This window comes from Saccostrea echinata, unplaced genomic scaffold (assembly GCF_033153115.1).
Source record: "Saccostrea echinata isolate AGI-Se365-2 ecotype Australia unplaced genomic scaffold, CSIRO_AGI_Sech_v1 ptg000034l, whole genome shotgun sequence".
Classification (NCBI taxonomy): domain Eukaryota; kingdom Metazoa; phylum Mollusca; class Bivalvia; order Ostreida; family Ostreidae; genus Saccostrea; species Saccostrea echinata.
Window position 1 is genome coordinate 2,112,798 of NW_026889783.1, and position 18,150 is coordinate 2,130,947.

Below are 18,150 nucleotides of genomic sequence, written 5' to 3' on the forward strand. Positions count from 1 at the left end.
CTTTTTTTTTTTACATTTGTTGTGGCAATAGGACAAATAAGACTCTGTCTGTAGGAGTTAAATTCTTTCCAAGCCATGAGGCTTATAGAGCTAGTGTGGAAACCTGGTTCCTATGGTTTTAAGAGGCTGAGAATCATTGACTCCCTATGGATAGCATACAAGTCAATCCAAGTTTGTAACTCCAAGCGTAAGTTGGTATCCATTTTCAGCTGGTTGAATAAAGACAATGCAGAGAAAGTGTGTCATCCAGGGACACAACACAAACACCCAACACCACAGAGGGATTTGAACCAGGGACCTTTCGGTTACTGGCCAAATACTTAAGACCACTGAATCATTTGTTCCACATCTCAAGAAGATACTACATTAGAAAAACTGATATAATGAGAAATCATTCAAATTCTGTATATGAAACTTGATGCAATTTCAGGTCAGTTTAGTCTTATGATGTGTACAAAATCCCCAGACAGCCATAAACAGCAAGATGCTTTAGTTGATTTGTAAACAAATTATATAGAAAGTGATTATCTTCATATACTATGATACAGAAGTGAGCTTTCTCCATTACTTAAGAGGTAAAGATGATAATTGCCTATTAATATCTGATGTAGAGGTGACCTTATTTATTCTGTGCTGAAGAGACCACTATTATTCACCTGCGTACATTATGAAGTGTACATCTTGTAGCTATGATGTAGAGATGATTCTTTTTTTCATCAGTGTATGGTATGAAGCAATCCTTATAATAAGCCCTTAATGAAGAGATTATCCTTATTCACTGACCTATGATGTAGAGGTGATCCTTAATCACTAGCAGATAATGTAAAAAGGATCCATATTCACCAGCCTATGATGAAGAGATGATCCTCAGCAACCAACCTATGATGTGTGGAAGTGATCTTTATCAACCTGACTATGAAGTGGAAATGATCTTTAATCACCAGCTCATAATGTGGAGATGATCCTTACTACAATGATGTAGAGATGATCCTTACTACGATGATGTAGAGAAGATCCTTACTACAATGATGTAGAGATGATCCTTATTAACCAGCCTATGATACTGAGGTTGTCCATCTCTACCAGCCTATGATGTGGAAGTGATCTTTAATCACCAGACTATATTGTAGAGATGATCCAGACTTAACAACAACAACCTATGATATAGAAGTGGTCCTTATCAACCAGTCTGTGATGTGGAAGTGATCCTTAATCATCAATCTATGATATAGATATGATCCTTATAAACTGGCCAATGATGTGGTGATGATCCTTGATAACTATCCTGTGATGTAAAGCTAATCCTTCATCACTGTTTGACATGGAAGTAATCCTTATCAATGAGCCTACGGTGAACAGCTAAGTGTATGATGTAGGAGTGGCCATGTTATTGGTCTCTTATACAAAAGTGATCCTGATTCACCAGCCTATGATTTCAGTGATTTGTATTCCCCATCTAAAATACAGAGATAATTATTATTCTTTATTCTGTTATTTAGAGATAATCCCTTTTGCCATTTCTTTTCTATTCCCACCACCATATGATATAGAGGGGATCCAGCCTATGTTATTGATATATTATTGATCTTTGATCAGTGTTGAGGAAACTTGATCAGTGTTATGGACACAATGCAAAACTGAGCTCTCAGATGATTTTGGAATTGTATATCTCAACGTAAAATTCCAATGAAGCATTTTAGCTGAAATTTGAAACATTTTCATCATGCTGGTTTTTTTTGCCTGCAGTTAAAAATAGAGAGGGGAAAATCACAGCATTGATATTTTTAGTTGAACATAGCAGTGTTGGAGGAGCATGCTTAAAGCTTTGTAATCTTCTGCAAGGAGAATTATAGATGGAACCCATTTTTAAGAGTAATTGTGACTTTGCTCAGTTATTGACTACTGGGGAAAAAAAAACAAGAACGTCCTCTTTAGTTTCTCGAGGCTACAGAACATTAAGGATGTTTTTCTTCATTCTAGTAGATTTGCCAAGAAGAAACAATTTTAACAAGTTTCCTTATGTGGTCAGTGAAAACTCTTATACAAAGAATTTATCAAGTTGGAGAAGATTGGCCCATTTTGTTATTGTTAGGTAAAATTTGACAGATTTGAATTTTGGCATATTGATGGTAAATCCTATAGAGATATAGAAAAGCCCTTTATAGATGTAATACAAACATAATATTCAAGCCGTCATGGCTGGTTATTGTGGATTGATGTAGGTGACACTCTGGAGAGTTAAGCAGTGATTGAACAGTCCAGGCCTCTAATTACCTTCAGAAGTTAACCTTAAAGCTGATGAAAAGATAGATTCTTTACATAATCTGAAACGAAAGGAGAATGACTCCAGGTGAAAGATCCTTTGGAAGCTCGCAACATATGGAAAGAACATGTAATAAGATCCTCTTGTCAATAAACCACATTATGCTGCAGGTGATGAAAATTTGATTCAGACTATAACTTGCCTCTTGAAGTTGAGATATATTCCAACAGATCAATTAGAAACTTATTTTATTGAATATATCTTACAGCAGGACATTAAATGAGTAACATGTTTGTTGGCAGTTAAATAATCTGTTGCTATCCATATTTTTCAGTTCCACATCAAAGGATTCAAAGAAGGCTGTTCCGGGTAATGATTTTATTTAATATATCAACAACTGACATTTTTAAGAAATTTAAAAAAATAGATCATATTGTGCAGAAATTTTATCCTTTTAAAAAAGACATTTTTATATATTGACTCCACCCAGATAAATTATATTTATTTTCATTTTTCCCATAGCTCCATCATGTAATCTATGGGTCAGTGGAATTACTTCATCTACCAGGGCCAATGATCTAAAAGCACTATTCAGCAAACATGTTAAGGTATGTCTTATTTTCTTGATTTTTTTTTTTTATCAAAGAAAATATTTTTCTTAATCTTTTTTTTAGTTGAATGATAAAATTTTACATCTACTGTGACAATAACACTAGGGTAAGTCAGGGTAATTTCGACCACCGTTTAATTTCGACCACAGGAACTCAAAACCACACAAAGATCTACGGAAGTGTTGAGACAAGTTTAATTTATTCGGAATTATAGAAACTATTCCTCAAATTATGTGTCGTAGTATAATTATTCATCGCAAATATGGCTTGATCAGAGATATAAATAATATTTTAACTGTCATTTATGTCTCCAGTTTGACGTTCAAAGTCCCAGTCTTCAGTGCGCTTGATTTGATCAGGGAAATGCAAGAGAGACAACTCGTACAACCTCTTTTTAAGTTTAACTTTGTTCAACAGTCTACAGCACGAGTTAAATTAAAATTGTTTTATTTCTTCTTGGAATATCTTTAAGTTGCAGAATTTTACAAATTTATCTTGGATTTCTCTCAAAATGCACAAGAAACGTCCATTTGATTTTGGTCGAAATTACCCCTACTGATTTTAAGGACGCGGGGTAAATTCGACCACTTATTCTGAAATAAACGTGTAAGTTGTCTTCAACAGCTGTTTAATGCAATGCAGAGTTAGATCTTAAAAAAATAATTATACTATATATGTACAATATTATCTACACATAACCTTTTATATTAAAAAAAATATATCAGATTATTTAATTAACATGTGCATGCCTAGCTATATATATTGTCTGGGCCGTTCACGAGGTTCTTACTTGTAGTCCTGAGTATTCACGAGGGTGCATCACTGATCGAGGTGCGAGAGAACATGGAGTCGGCACTGGCTTTGAATTAATACATGACGAGAGCAATCCTAAAGATTCCAAACCCATCAAATTAACAAAAGAGAGGGTGCAGGCAATATTAAATATAGGTCCCTAACAAAAAAAAAAAAAAAATCAGGTTTTTGTAAATTTTTTCATTATTACGAATGCGTAAACTTTGACGAATAAGACTGAGGCTATCGAAAACCAACGACTCAGGTGTATTAAGATCGTATCACACAATCCAGGTAAAAAAATCCAAATAGTACCCAAAATATCAGAACAACACACCAAAAGAGCCGCAACAATCTTGAAACAAAAAAAAAAAAAAACTATGATGTTACACGAAATACTGAAATGATTTGTTTGAGTTTAGGTTTTTTTTTTTTTTTGTGGGGGGGGGGGGGGGGGGGGGGAAGAGGACTTTGCTTCTGTAAATCTTTATTTAATTGACTTATCGAATTTCTCGGGATCTATATCTCTTAAGAATTAACAAAACACGTAAAATACGTATATTACATGTAACAACGCATTCCAAATGAATGTGTATATGGTAAAAATTAGTGAAGAAAAATATACGCAATTCTAATGCTATGCTCAAACCTTATACATAGATATACAATCTGAATGATTCTGTTGTGAAAAGACGATATTAAATAAAATTCCTTTTGGGTTGGAGAATTTAAAAATCATAACAAAGAAATTATTTGTGGGATCTGAGAAAATTTTATCTATTTGCATAACTATATATCACAATTTTAAATTATAGAGTTGGCGAATTAAAAGCAGAATTTAGAATAAAGAATAAAAATTTTGAAAGATGTCTATAAGACAGCATTGAAAAGCTTATGTAACCCAACCCATATCTTTAGTACTTATCCATTTTACTCTGTTTTTTGAGAGAGATAGAGATAGATATACGTATTTTCTAAATAAGCAATATAGTTTCTCGGACCATAAATTTTGAATAAAATGCGACAGGTAAAGTTTTCTTGCATTGCAAGAGTTATCTTTCTTTTTGATGTTTGTTGTGGTCGAAATTACCCCGAGGCCGGTCGAAATTAACCCATGCAACATGCTTACTTATTTTTAAACCAATTCATTATTTTTTATGCATTTTTAACTCCTAAAGCAGAAAAATCTGAAGAAAAAAATCAATCTCAATTACTTTGATTCTTTTTTAACTAGTACATTTGAAAACAGTCGTGTTTTGTGGATTGAAAGCCACAAATCAGCAAAAGTGGTCGAAATTACCCCACTCTACCCTATAAGAGTGTTCAGTTCAGTGCAGCAAGTACATGTAATATGTAAATATTTATTTGAGAGAGCTGTGAAATGAAGGTATTAATCATTAAAACTGTTTTATTTATGAAAGTAATATAATGCCTAACAAAAAAAATATATATTTGGTTTCCAATAAACAAAAATAGCCCCTAATAATTTTGTACTATTTTTGAAAAAGTTTTCTGAAGTTAAAGGAAATCTGAAATGATTTGTCTCCACCAAATCTTGGATAAATTCTTATAAATTACTTTTAGTATTATAATAAAACTTGAAAAAAGAGAAAACTATGTACTGTGGAACTGTTTGGGTGCTTATGCTGATAAAACAGCTGTGACTGTAAAACTGAACTAATTTATTGTGCTGCATTTCTATTTGTGTGTGTTTTGTTTTTTCCCCCAAACTTAAACCAAATATCTAATGTACAGATACTTCAAAAGATGTTGTAAGTTTTGTTTTTGTTGTTTTTTTTTAAGCATTCAGTTTGTGAAATTTGTTTAAGCAGTTTACAGATTTCAATCCCATATCATTTTCAATAATAATTGAATGAAAAGAAGATTTCTTTGGAAAATGAAGGGTAATAGATTATAAAAACTGAACTTCGCTTACATGTACATGTATATTAATTTATTAAACTAGAACTAAACCTTAGCAAACTCTCCTTAATGAATTTTAGTCAACAGTGAGATGTGGTAGCCAGCGGCCTAACAGACTTATCTCATTCAGAGGATTTCCATTCCGGTATCTTTCTGGATAATGTTTTAAAACTTGAAAAAGTTTGACTGGTCAAGCATTTAGCCAGAATAGTTTACTTGTTTCAGCTTAGATATTTGTAGAATTAATGTGGATAACATTTAGGATATGTTGTTTAAAAAGCCTTGTTATAAATTAGGTTGTAGCAGCAAAAATAATGACAAATGCCAAAAGTCCAGACAGCAGCTGTTTTGGTTACATCATTCTTTCCTCTGTTGGGGATGCCAAGACCTGTATCCAAAGTCTACACAAGACAGAACTGAATGGCAACACGATCAGTGTAACATTTGATAAGGTAGGAAAAGTAAACTGTTCATAGAGGTGATTTACTATGGAATCATCATTGTTTGTGGATTTCATGGGTCACCCTTACCCACGAATTTACATCCCCATGAATGTTTGTTTTATAAACATTGATTCATTGAATTTTCTGTAAAAAACAACCCATGAAATCATGACCCCATGAACAAGTAAAATTTTGCTTGTCCACGAACATTGGTCTCCACGAATTAAAATGATTCCACAGTATAGAGAAGGAAACAAAATGATCTTGAGAAAGAAAATATTATATAAGAAGATTATTTTTGTAATTTTCATTGGCTGAAAGTATGTCACAGGATATTAGTCCTTTTGTGATATTTACACAAAAGTGCATCTGAGGAATATGATATTGCACAACTTACCATCTCTATTAATGGCTGTGCCAAAGACACATAGCACAGCATGACATCATAATACTGGAAGCATGTTTTTACCATTACGACGTCATGACAGCTAATCAAATCTGTTAGATGTAAAGCTAGGACTGAGTCAAATTATTCATTTGGAGTGATTAACTATTATTGACTTTAGTGAACTGTCAATATGTGGTCTTAAGGATCCATGTCAAGTGATAATGACCTCAGACAGAGAAAATTGGAATGGCAATCTCTGTTGCTATCACTTTCTGTGTCATTGGTTAGAATCACTTTACATAGGTCCTAACAACCACATATTGACCTACACTGAAGTCCATAATTGTATATTAACTCATGTAATGCACATGCTGTATAAGAAGCCTTCAAGAATTTGCAGTAAGCTGTTCACTGAACTTGTGAAGCATGTAAAGAGAATACATTCACTGCAGTTGTCATTAGCCATCATCATTTGCTTAGATTAAATCAGGTTGTGTTTCTCTATCTATATATTAAATGTTTCTTAGCACCAAGGGGCTTTATTGTAGCTCCTCTGATCTTTAACACAGCCAAAGTGTACATGACAATCAGTCCTCTGAAGTAGGCTTTGAATATAACATTTATTTTCCTTCAGCCCAAGCCAGAATCATCCACAGCTGATAGAAATGTGGAATCCCAGTCATCAAGCAAGACTGAACCTGCTGACAAATGTAAGATTTTCTATAGCTCCATGTAAGGAAAAGGGGTGTTTATCCACAGATCTAATATGTATACCATATTGATATATATCACTTTAAATCTTATTTAGATATATATGATTGAGGAAAAATTTCTTTTTTAGCTAAAGAAACTTCTAGCAAGTGTGCACCGAAACCGACCAGTGGTAAGATTAAACTAAGCAAACCAGGTTCTGCAGCATCAAAGTCAAAGGTCATTGATGTCAAAGGTCAGGCCAAGCAAGCTAAGAATGGCAGCAAGGAATTAGACAAAAAGTCCAGTGAGAAGACACCACTGACTGAGAAATCTAAAATTGCGAAGAAACCAAAGGACACCCAAAGTAAAGAGTCTGAAGGGAGAAAGATAATATCCACAGGTGTGTACAGTGTAGTAGCATTGTAGACATGTTTAACCAGAAAGATATTTTATAGTTAGTGCAACATTTGAATTTCCTTCAGTGACTGTAAAGATCTATGTGATCTTGTAAATTGTTTTGTAGTGAGAAAGTCAACTGGAGAAACGAAAAACGAGGTGAAACGTTCCAATATAATCTCTCTTAAAAGCAAAGGCAAGAGTGATGAAAAGAATTACAAATCTTCTAAGGACAGAAGCCTCACCAAAGACAAAGGAGAGAAGCCTCGGAGAATCATCCACCTGAACAGACTGGAGACCACGAACAGACGCGGCTGGCAGTCGGGCTGGATGCGGAATCACAGAATCGGCTACTTCAAATCCCGCAATGTCATGTCGTACTCCTGTGATCAGGTATTTTGCTGTAACCTTTAAAAGAAATTAATTGATTAATTAAAATTATACTGTAATGGTGTGTCAAAATTTAAACAACAAAGGAAAATTGGATTTGATATATTATTTTCATTGTAGCAACGCAGAATGTCTCCTTTCCGTACCCATAATGTGGTGGACAAAAGTCGAAGGCTGAAAGATCTTCACATTAAACAAAGAGAGGAGGCATACAAATTAGAGCATGAGAGGGAGCAGATCAGGTAAGATAACTCTCAGTCAGGAACAAGGATTAGGTACCCCTCTTATAAGTAACAAGAGAGGGAGGTGATCAGGGGCCCCTCTAACCAGTAAATTAATAAATATGGAGATGATCAGGTACCATTCTGATAACAAGAGATGGAGAGGATGAGGTACACCTCTAAGCAGTAACAAGTGAGGAGGATGATCAGGTACCCCTCTAATCAGTAACAAGAGATGGAGAGGATCAGCTACTCATCAGTAACAAGAGATGGAGGGGATTTGGTACTCCTCCAATCAGTAGCAACATGGAGGGGATCAGAGACTCTAATTGTAACAAGAGATGAAGGGGATTAGTAATTAATATAATCAGTAACAACAGAATGGGGATCAGGTACTAATATTAGTTTAATCATAACAGGAGAGGGGGATGATCAGGTACTCCTGTAAAGTGGCAAGACCTTATGTGCTCAGGTATTGTCTGCATTTAGAACTTTTCTCTGATTTAGCAATATCAAACCATCAGTATATACAAAGAATGTGTTGGTCACATTATGTGAGTTAAGTGAAGAATATTTTTATAAGAGTGATTAATATTACTTGCTGAAGTGAAGTTTTTAAGAGTTATGTAATGTGACTTGTGTTGAAGTGACATTATAAGGATGATATATTGTGACTTGTACTGAAGTGAAGTTTATGAGTGATATAATGTGACTTGTGTTGAAGTGAGGTTATAAGGATGGGATAATGTTACAGGAGAGCGACGGAGGAGATGGAGTGGAGGAAGCAGCAGGAACAGATTCGTCTGGAGCAACTTGATCTGGAACGACGTGAGAGAGAGTGGGAGGAGCAGAGGCTTCTGGAGCAAATCAGGTAACGTCTCTTCTCTGTTTGGAATCTGCTTTTTAAAGAAAGGTGTGTTTCAAATCACAAATAATTTCAGGTAGGTGTATAAGTTTTTGCAAAACCTAATTTTGTACACTCAAGTGTAAGTTATTAGAGTTTCATTTTATTATCATTTACAAGTAATTTTTTTTCATATACACTAGATCCCAGAAATTACAAAAAAAGCTTTTTCCTGATAAAATGGCAGTACAGAGATTTCTATCAATGTAAGTGACAGTCTTTAATTGTCAGTTGTTACACTATGTTTCCAGACTGGAGGAGGAGGAGAGACTGAGGTTTGAGGAGGAACAGAGGATTGCAGAATTTGAAGCAGAGCAGAGACGTCTAGAGGAGGAAGAAATGAGGATCAGGGAGGCAGAAAGGATGCATTTCATGGAACCAGTGTGAGTCTTACCCCATGATTTGAACATTATTTTGCTGAACCATTACTTGTGTGTATATTATCAAATTACTAGATATAATTTAAAGAATTAAATACCATCTTTTTCTTTATTTTTAAGGTTCAATGATCAAGACAGATTTATTGAGAACAGATGGTCACCTCATGGTGTGGAGAGATTCAGGGGCCCAGGGGATTCCCCTGATGACAGATCTAGAGGTCGCCATGGAGATGACCTTAGAGGATACAGGTCACATCATGAGGAGAGAAAGCATAGAGACAGAAGAAGTGCTGAAAAGTATGAGGCAAAGAAGAAAGAGGAACGAGAAAAACAAAGGTTGAAATAAAGACATCACACTAATATTTTTTATGCCAGCTCTTAAATTATAATTTCATAATTTTACTTCTCTGTAATTTTGCTCAAATTGAAAGATGTTTTATCACTATACTGCAACACTATATCTTTAAACTAGTAATAGAAAATGAGATAATTTTTATCTACTTTAACAGGAAAGAAAAAGAGCGTCATGATAGAGAACGGAGGGAAAGGGAGAAAAGAGAAAAAGAACGACAAGAACAGTTAGAAAGAGAGAGGCAGGAGAGAGAACAGCGGGAGCGAGAACGTCAAGAACAGGAGCAGCGTGAAAGGGAGAGACTAGAGCAAGAAAGACGAGAGAGGGAGCGTCTGGAGCAAGAAAGACGAGAGAGGGAGAGACTTGAACAGGAAATGAAGGAACGAGAACGGAGAGACAGAGAGCGGCTAGAGAAAGAAAGACAGGAACGACTGAGGCTGGAGAAAGAAAAGGAAGCTCAGGAGAAAGAAAAACAGGAACTAGCAGAACGGGTCAAACAGCTAGAGAGAGAGAATGAAGAAATACGACTTAAAGAAAACAAGATTAAGGAAGAGCTGAGGTAAGTTATATACATGTATGTATGAAATTAACTCATTCTTACCAGCATTATATTCAAATACATGTATTTTATAGAGTTTCATTTTACAAATTTTGGTTTAGAACAATCAGAGTTGATAACCCGTTTACTTGTCATGAGATGATATCTAGAATATTTCTTTATATTGTATTAGACTTGAAAAGGAGGAACACGAGAGGATAAAGAGGGATTCATTAAAGAGATCTTATGAGCCTAGAAGTCATCATGAGTATCCAGCCCCGGTGAAGCGACCGACTGTCTCTGATAATAGATACAGCTCTCAGTAAGTTATTTAGTAAAAGCATCATTAGTGTGTATACATTATTAGTGTCCACAGCAAAATATGTTGTACATAAAGTTTATCTTCTTTCAGTCTGTCACAATTTTATCTAACACAATAATGAGTGCTTTTCAACTACAAAATTCATGTTTGCTATATTTTTGTAAAGGAGTGTGTTCTAGGAGTTAGTAGTCAATCGGTAAAGATTTATATTAAGTTCATGAATTCTTTAGTGTGACATGATAAACATTTTTTGCTGTGTTATGACTTCATTTTCAATATTTGGGTTGAGAACATTACAGGAAGACATTTATACAATTTTGGATCCATCAGTCAAAAGTCAAAATCAAAAGATCAAGGTTAATGATTTAATCAGGCTTGGGATAGGGAGGAAGTGATGTTGGTTATCTAATTTTTAGCTCACCTGAGCTGAAAGCTCAAGTGAGCTTTTCTGATCACATTTTTTCCGTAGTTCGTCTGTCCATCCGTCCATCTGTCCGTCTGTAAACTTTTTCACATTTTCAACTCCTTCTCCAGATACACTGGGCCAATTTCATCCAAACTTGCCACAAAGCATCCTTGGGTGAAGGGGTTCAAGTTTTTTCAAATGAAGGGCAATGCCCTCTTCCAAGGGGAGATAATTAAGTATTAGTGAAAATTTGGTGTCTTCTTTTGAAAATCTTCTCAAGAACCAATGGGGCTTATTATTAAGCTGATTTGGATATAATTATGGCTCTCTAAATTGAGATCGTGGGGAAATTTATGGGAAACCTTCATTACATAGTGTAGATTCAAGTTTGTTCAAATCATGAACCCCCGGGGGTAGGGCGGGGCCACAATGAGGGATCAAAGGATTACATAGGAATATATATGAAAATTCTTTAAAAATCTTCTTCTCAAGAACAACAAAGCCACAATTATTCATACTGATTTAGAATCATCCTCAGGTAGTGTAGAATCAAATTTGTTCAAATCATGACCCCCAGGGCTAGGGTGGGACCACAATGGACGATCAAAGTTTTGCATAGGAATATACAGGAAAAATCTTTAAAAATCTTCTTCTCAAGAACAACAAAGCCACAATCAGTCATATTGATATGGAATCATCTCAGGTAGTGTAGAATCAAGTTTGTTCAAATCATGACCCCCAGGGCTAGGGTGGGACCACAATGGACAATCAAAGTTTTACATAGGAATATACAGGAAAAATCTTTAAAAATCTTCTTCTCAAGAACAACAAAGCCACAATCAGTCATATTGATATGGAATCATCTCAGGTAGTGTAGAATCAAGTTTGTTCAAATCATGACCCCCAGGGCTAGGGTGGGACCACAATGGACAATCAAAGTTTTACATAGGAATATACAGGAAAAATCTTTAAAAATCTTCTTCTCAAGAACAACAAAGCCACAATCAGTCATATTGATATGGAATCATCCTCAGATAGTGTAGAATCAAGTTTGTTCAAATCATGACCCCCAGGGCTAGGGTGGGACCACAATGGAAGATCAAAGTTTTACATAGGAATATATAGGAAAATTCTTTAAAAATCATCTTCTCAAGAACAACAAAGCCACAATCAGTCATAATGCTAAGGAATCATCCTAAGGTAGTGTAGAATCAAGTTTGTTCAAATCATGACCCCCAGGGGTAGGGTGGGGCCACAATGGGGGATCAATGTTTTATGTAGGAATGTATAGGAAAAATCTTTAAAATCTTTTCAAGAACAGGAAAGCCATGATTAGTCATATTGATATTGAAGCATCCCCAAGTATTGTAGTTTCAAGTTTGTTCAAGGCATCCTTTAGTAGTAGGGTGGAGCCATAATGGGGGATCAAAGTTTAACAAAAGAATATATACAAGAAATATCTTCTTAAAAATCTTCTTCTCAAGAACAACAAAGCCATAATTATTCATATGGAAGCATCCTTAGGTAGTGTAGATTCAAGTTTGTTCAAATCATGACCCCCCCCCCCCCCCCCCGACCCCCTACCCCCCAGGGTAGGGTGGCAGACATCTTTATAATTTCATTTTCAAGAACAGCAAAACCATGATTAGTTATACGAATATAGAAGCATCCTCAGAAAGTTTAGATTTAATTAGGGCCCCGCAAGGATTTGCGGGTGCCCTATAGTAATCACTCTGTCTGTCTGTCCATCCGTCTGTCATTCTTCCATCCACAAATTTTCTGTTTTTTTCTAATAATTTTTTTTAGGATTGACCAATTAAGTTCAAATTTGGTATGTTGGTTGAATAGGCAGTAAGATATATTTTGATGCTAAGTTCTCTTTGTCATCCGGTTTGGAGCTGGGGTGGTGATTCCTTAACTTTATATAAGAGTGAATGGGCAAAGAGAGATAACTGCTGAGAATGTTCCTATCGTAAACTATGAAAGGCTGCAATGAGTCTCTTGGGATTAATTAACTTTCCTCTTGAAGAAAATCCAAAGCATTTATCTTTATCTGTCACATTGAGATTAATGAACACCTCTGTTTGCAAATAAAGTTTGTTTTGAAGTTAAGGTCAATTCTGAATGATGTTTACATTCTCTGAAATGTTATTTAAATAATGTTCATACTTTATTTTGGTAAAATGCACAATGAGTTATTTTATTGAATTCTAAAAACAAGATAAAGATATCTTTTTTATTATTATTTTATTTTATTTTTTTTCCTTTTTTCTTTCTTTTTTTTCTACCTTATGTAAATTCAAGAATACTATTTATTTTAACAGGTATTCAGATATTGACAGATAATAACCTCAATCTATCATTGCTGAAAAAGTTCTTATTGTAAACTTAGAAGAAAAGGTTGAGAAAGCAGTATAATTAATCCCCTGGGATTGATTATCTTGCTAGTTGCAGAAAATTTTATAGGGTTATCTTTCTGTCACTTTAAGATTAATTAACACCTTTGTCTGCAACTGATGTTTGTTTTGAAGTTAAGGTCAAGCCTGGGTGATATTTGCATTCACTGAAGGCTGGCGTTTTAGAAAACACATGCATCATTCTTCTTTAAATATACATTCAATTGAGTTATTATAGATATGATGTTTTTTACTGCCTAATGTAAATACAAGGACACTATTTACATGTTGTTGGATATTTAGCAGTTGCTGTTGCTTATTCTTCTTTATATATTTTTAAATTTTTGTAATTAAGTAAAATTCTCATCCCCTTATCTGCACTCTCATATTTCTACCCCTCGGCGGGGCCCTTGCTGACTGGTCAGATTTCTAGTTTCATTCAAAATATGGCACCTGGTGATAGGGTTTACATGGAACAGGCAATCAAAGCTTTACATATGAATATATAGAAGAAGAAATCTGCTGACAAAGAACAGCAGGGCCATATTGACTCAGGTGAGCGTTGTGGCCCATGGGCCTCTTGTTATGTTTGCAATGTATTATACTGTGCAAAAATGTTTCATTGCTATCCATTTTTTTAGTGTTGGTAAAACTTACAACAACTACCAGACTCCTGACCCCCAGAGACGAAACTGTGAGCAATCGGAGGACCACCGAGAAGTTTACCTGGAGCGCAGAGAAGCCCCTTACAACAAAGACCAGAATGACTATGATGAAAGAGAGAGATACAATAAGTTTGTAGGAGAAAGAACCGTCACAGTGTACCGTAAATTTGACAATGATCAGTACGACCATAGTAGAAACACTGAAACTGCAGTGGCTGAAGTATATGATCATACTAAACATAACTATAATAGAGGCAGTAATAGTGGATCTCCGGGAGTATACGACTGCAGTAAAAGTGACTACAATAGAAACACTGCCCCGGGAGGCTACGACCGCACTAAAAATGACTACAACAGACACAGTGATATATCAGCTTCTGGAGGGTACGACCGTACTAAGAATGACTATAACAGAAACCGTACTACGGCAGCTTCTGGGGTGTACGACCATACTAAGAATGACTATAACAGAAACCGTACAACGGCAGCTTCTAGGGTGTACGACCATACTAAGAATGACTATAACAGGGACTATGATAAACATTACAATCCCCCTAGCAACACTGATCGTAATAGAGACACGAGAGCCTCACAATCTTCAAAAAGCCATACCAGTTATGATCGACCGAGAAGTGACAACAGAAATGATGCTAGAGCTCCAAGTTATGGAAAGAGTCATGGGTCAAGTGGCAGCCACAGCTATGGAAAAAGTTTTGATTCTAATAGCAGTCAGAGTTATGGAAAAGGTTATGACTCTGACCACAGTCACAACAGGAATAAAAGTAATGTGAAAAAGGAGTATACTGATTACAAATCCTCAAATAAAAGACACGCATATAAAGCTCATGAGGACTCAGACAAAAGCAAGGGTAGCAACGACAGGAAGACTGCTCCTAAAGGCCGCTCCACTGATGACCTGTGGAGGAATGCTGGGTACGGAAAGACAGTGACAGAAGACAGAGATGGAAACAGTTATAGCGGATCATCAGGCAACAAGGGGACAGCAGACACTAACTACCCAGGCAGCAATACACAGTCAACATGGTCTCAGAGGGGACGCAACTCCTCTACAGCACCAAACTCCAGAGGTATGGGTTCATGTGTTTTAAAGAAAAAAATATCAATGCATGTTGCGATTTTTTTCTGTTGTTCAAAATTTAGGTTAGAGAATGATGACAGTGATAAACTTTTGTACACAGGCATTTCTCTTATTTGTTCATGTAGGTGGAGATTATCAACATAATCAAAATGCACCTTCAATGAAAAATGATAACAAAGGCCCCTCAGTGTGGGGGAGTGGAGCCGGCTACACAGGACAGAACAGTTCACTGCCACAGACCAGAATGACTGCATCATTCGGCAGCAATGATCGGATGAACTCCGGTAATATCCAAGACTTGCCAGTACAACAGACTGTGATGTTCCAGGATAGCCGGCTTGGTAATCCTCCATCGAGCGTACCTTATCCAATGATGACTATACCCCACAGGAATTCAGGACCCAGCATGATGCCACCCCCTAATGCTGCCATTATCCCCCAACCTCAGCCCTCTTTGGGCATCATCCGCCCCCAGGATCAGGGCGTTCAGCCTGGATTTGTTAATGTGACTTATAAGTATTACACACCAGGCAGGCCTTATTGAAGTACAGTGTAATATACTATATTTTAGCAGCTACGTAATGTTGTGATTGTTTGGTCTTTCTTGATTTTATCTTTTATGTGAAGAATGGAGAGGTGGACAAGGATTTCTACATAAAACTACTTACACGTACATTTATATCATGATAAATTTAACAGCTAATAATGAATGTGAAGAAAATTTAGTTCAGTACAAATAAAAATCTGTGAAATCCAATGTGCATTTCTTTTATGAAACTCCAGGAATTGCAGACACAAGTGCTACATGTACATGTTCTTAATCCTGATCATGATATGTACATGTATTACAGTCTAATGTGAAAGAAATATGGATTCAGTGTTTTACTTGAGAATACATGTATATAGAAGCCCATGGAAAAAGTGACCCCCTATTGTGGCCACACCTTTTCTCCATGCCACATGATTTGAACTAACTGGAATCTGCACAACCTGGAGATGCTTGCATATAAATATGACTAATCATGGTTCTGCTGTTCTTTAGAAGGAAGTCCTTAAAAAGAATTTTTATGCCTCCCTTTGAAAAAAGGGGCACATTGGTTGCACTTATCTGTTGACAAAGTTATCTGCTCAATATCTTAAAAATTCTTTGCTTGACAGACATCTAACTAGGTTCTCTGGTATTCCGGAAGGAGTAGATAACCCTATTCATTTTGAGGTCACAAGGCCAAGGGACATTCTCTGGATATAAGAACATATTTTTCCACTTGAAATCTTGAGCATTGAATTTGTACACTGGTATCCCCTAAAAAGTAGATGACCCCTATTGATTTTGAGGTCACACTGTCATTTATTGGGTTGAACTACTGTACTCTGGATCTAAGATGTCTGCTCATGTCTTTTGTCTACTCATTATCTTGAGAAGACATTGAACATGGCACACTTTGACCTTTTAAGTCAAAGGTCATTGATCAAATTACTGTAAATGTACTTTTTTCCACAGGGTCATAATTCTGTGGAATCACAATTTCTCCTCAATCTGCAGACAGAAAATTACACAGATTTCTTTGATTGCCTTTGTATGCCTTAAATGCACTTTAAGTACACTGGGATAAATTTCTGCCTTTGCATGACAGACATCAAACTTGATTTCCTGTAAGAAGTAGATGACCCTTATTGATATTGAGGTCAGATAGAGATTGTGGTTGCCCCTGACAACAATATAACCCATATAATTTACTGTCTAAATTTAAAGTTGATCCATTTCAAATTGCCTTAAACTGGGCATATTTGTTACTGAAACACTTCCTGATACCTATATATTTCCATGATTAATCCATTATTGTGGTCCACTCCAAATCTCAATGATATGATTTCTTCTACCTGAGGATGAATCTAGTTGATACTTTGTGTCAATGAGATGTTATCTCATTATCAAATCTTTTTAGCCTGGATACTTAAGAGGCCTATGATCATCAAACCTTGTCAACTAGGTCCCTTTGGGCCTTGCTAAATGACCCAACCTTATTATTTGCCTTATTGATTACCTCCCTTTGGAAGAGGACATTGCTCTTAATGTGAAAAAAAAAACGTGAATCTTCCCCAAGATATACTCTGTGCTGAAATTGGTTGAAATTTGCTACGTGGTTTTAGCTAAAACCACTAGACAAATTTCAACTTATTTTAGCACAGAGCATATCTTGAGAAAGATCCAATTTTTTCACATAGTGTGCTTACCAATTTTTGTTCAAGGAGTACATGCACTACAAAGAAAGTCACCCATGTTATCTGAGTTCAAAATTGGTACATATCAAATATCCCAGCTAGGTGCTCATATATTTAAGTTGAAGTCTTATTTGCCACTGCTTCAGTGCAGCATACAAAGGTCTGGCATCTGCCACTGCTTCAGCACAGCATAAAAAATTCTGGAAATTTTCTAGTAGATGTCCTAAAGATTTCTATGATGCACTTTTCATAAACCCTGATTTAGGAGACACATTTCACTTTATCTTCACAACAGTCTTAAATTAGTACTGCAAAAGAAACTAGATATGTATAGATAAATGGAATGAGAGAGATCAGATTTTAATAAAATTACATGTTAATAATAATAATAATAATAAAACTTTATTTAAAGAAGGTAACCTGATTAGTGCAAGCACTATTCTTCCCCAGGGCCTTCTGTCAATAAACATTATAAAGTTAACATAGTTATACACATACAAACATATAATAAATATATCCATAAATATACAAAGACAAATATGAATCACAAATTATTCTGACATTGTTTTACATAATGTTTTACTTGTTTCTTGAAAGCATTAAGAGTTGGTGACATTTTTATATGTACAGGTAAATCATTCCATAACATGGCACCAGAGTACTGGAAGGAATTTTCAAAAAGTTTACATTTATGAATTGGCACACACAAGTCAACATTAGATTCAGATCGGAGATTGTATTGGTT

The 18,150-nt window shown here is 35.6% G+C and overlaps 1 protein-coding gene across 1 annotated transcript; it reads left to right on the forward strand.

Annotated features, from left to right (window-relative positions):
- Positions 1–2,148: 2,148 nt before the first annotated feature.
- On the forward strand, positions 2,149–15,939 carry LOC133199536 (SAFB-like transcription modulator). The gene is made up of 14 exons (XM_061335348.1): positions 2,149–2,632; positions 2,786–2,871; positions 5,886–6,041; positions 7,055–7,130; positions 7,262–7,513; positions 7,637–7,902; positions 8,020–8,141; positions 8,875–8,991; positions 9,276–9,407; positions 9,525–9,740; positions 9,914–10,315; positions 10,488–10,616; positions 14,060–15,171; positions 15,308–15,939. The coding sequence occupies exons 3-14, from the start codon at positions 5,904–5,906 to the stop codon at positions 15,724–15,726; spliced, it is 3,381 nt and encodes a 1,126-aa protein (XP_061191332.1). The 5' UTR covers positions 2,149–2,632; positions 2,786–2,871; positions 5,886–5,903; the 3' UTR covers positions 15,727–15,939.
- Positions 15,940–18,150: the final 2,211 nt, after the last annotated feature.

Bases quoted from the DNA above. Each gene is read 5' to 3' on its own strand.
- LOC133199536 (XM_061335348.1), top strand. From the start codon at position 5,904: ATGACAAATGCCAAAAGTCCAGACAGCAGCTGTTTTGGTTACATCATT. The intron at 7,131-7,261 runs GTAAGATTTTCT...TTTCTTTTTTAG, and splicing joins GACTGAACCTGCTGACAAAT to CTAAAGAAACTTCTAGCAAG. The intron at 7,514-7,636 runs GTGTGTACAGTG...ATTGTTTTGTAG, and splicing joins GAGAAAGATAATATCCACAG to TGAGAAAGTCAACTGGAGAA.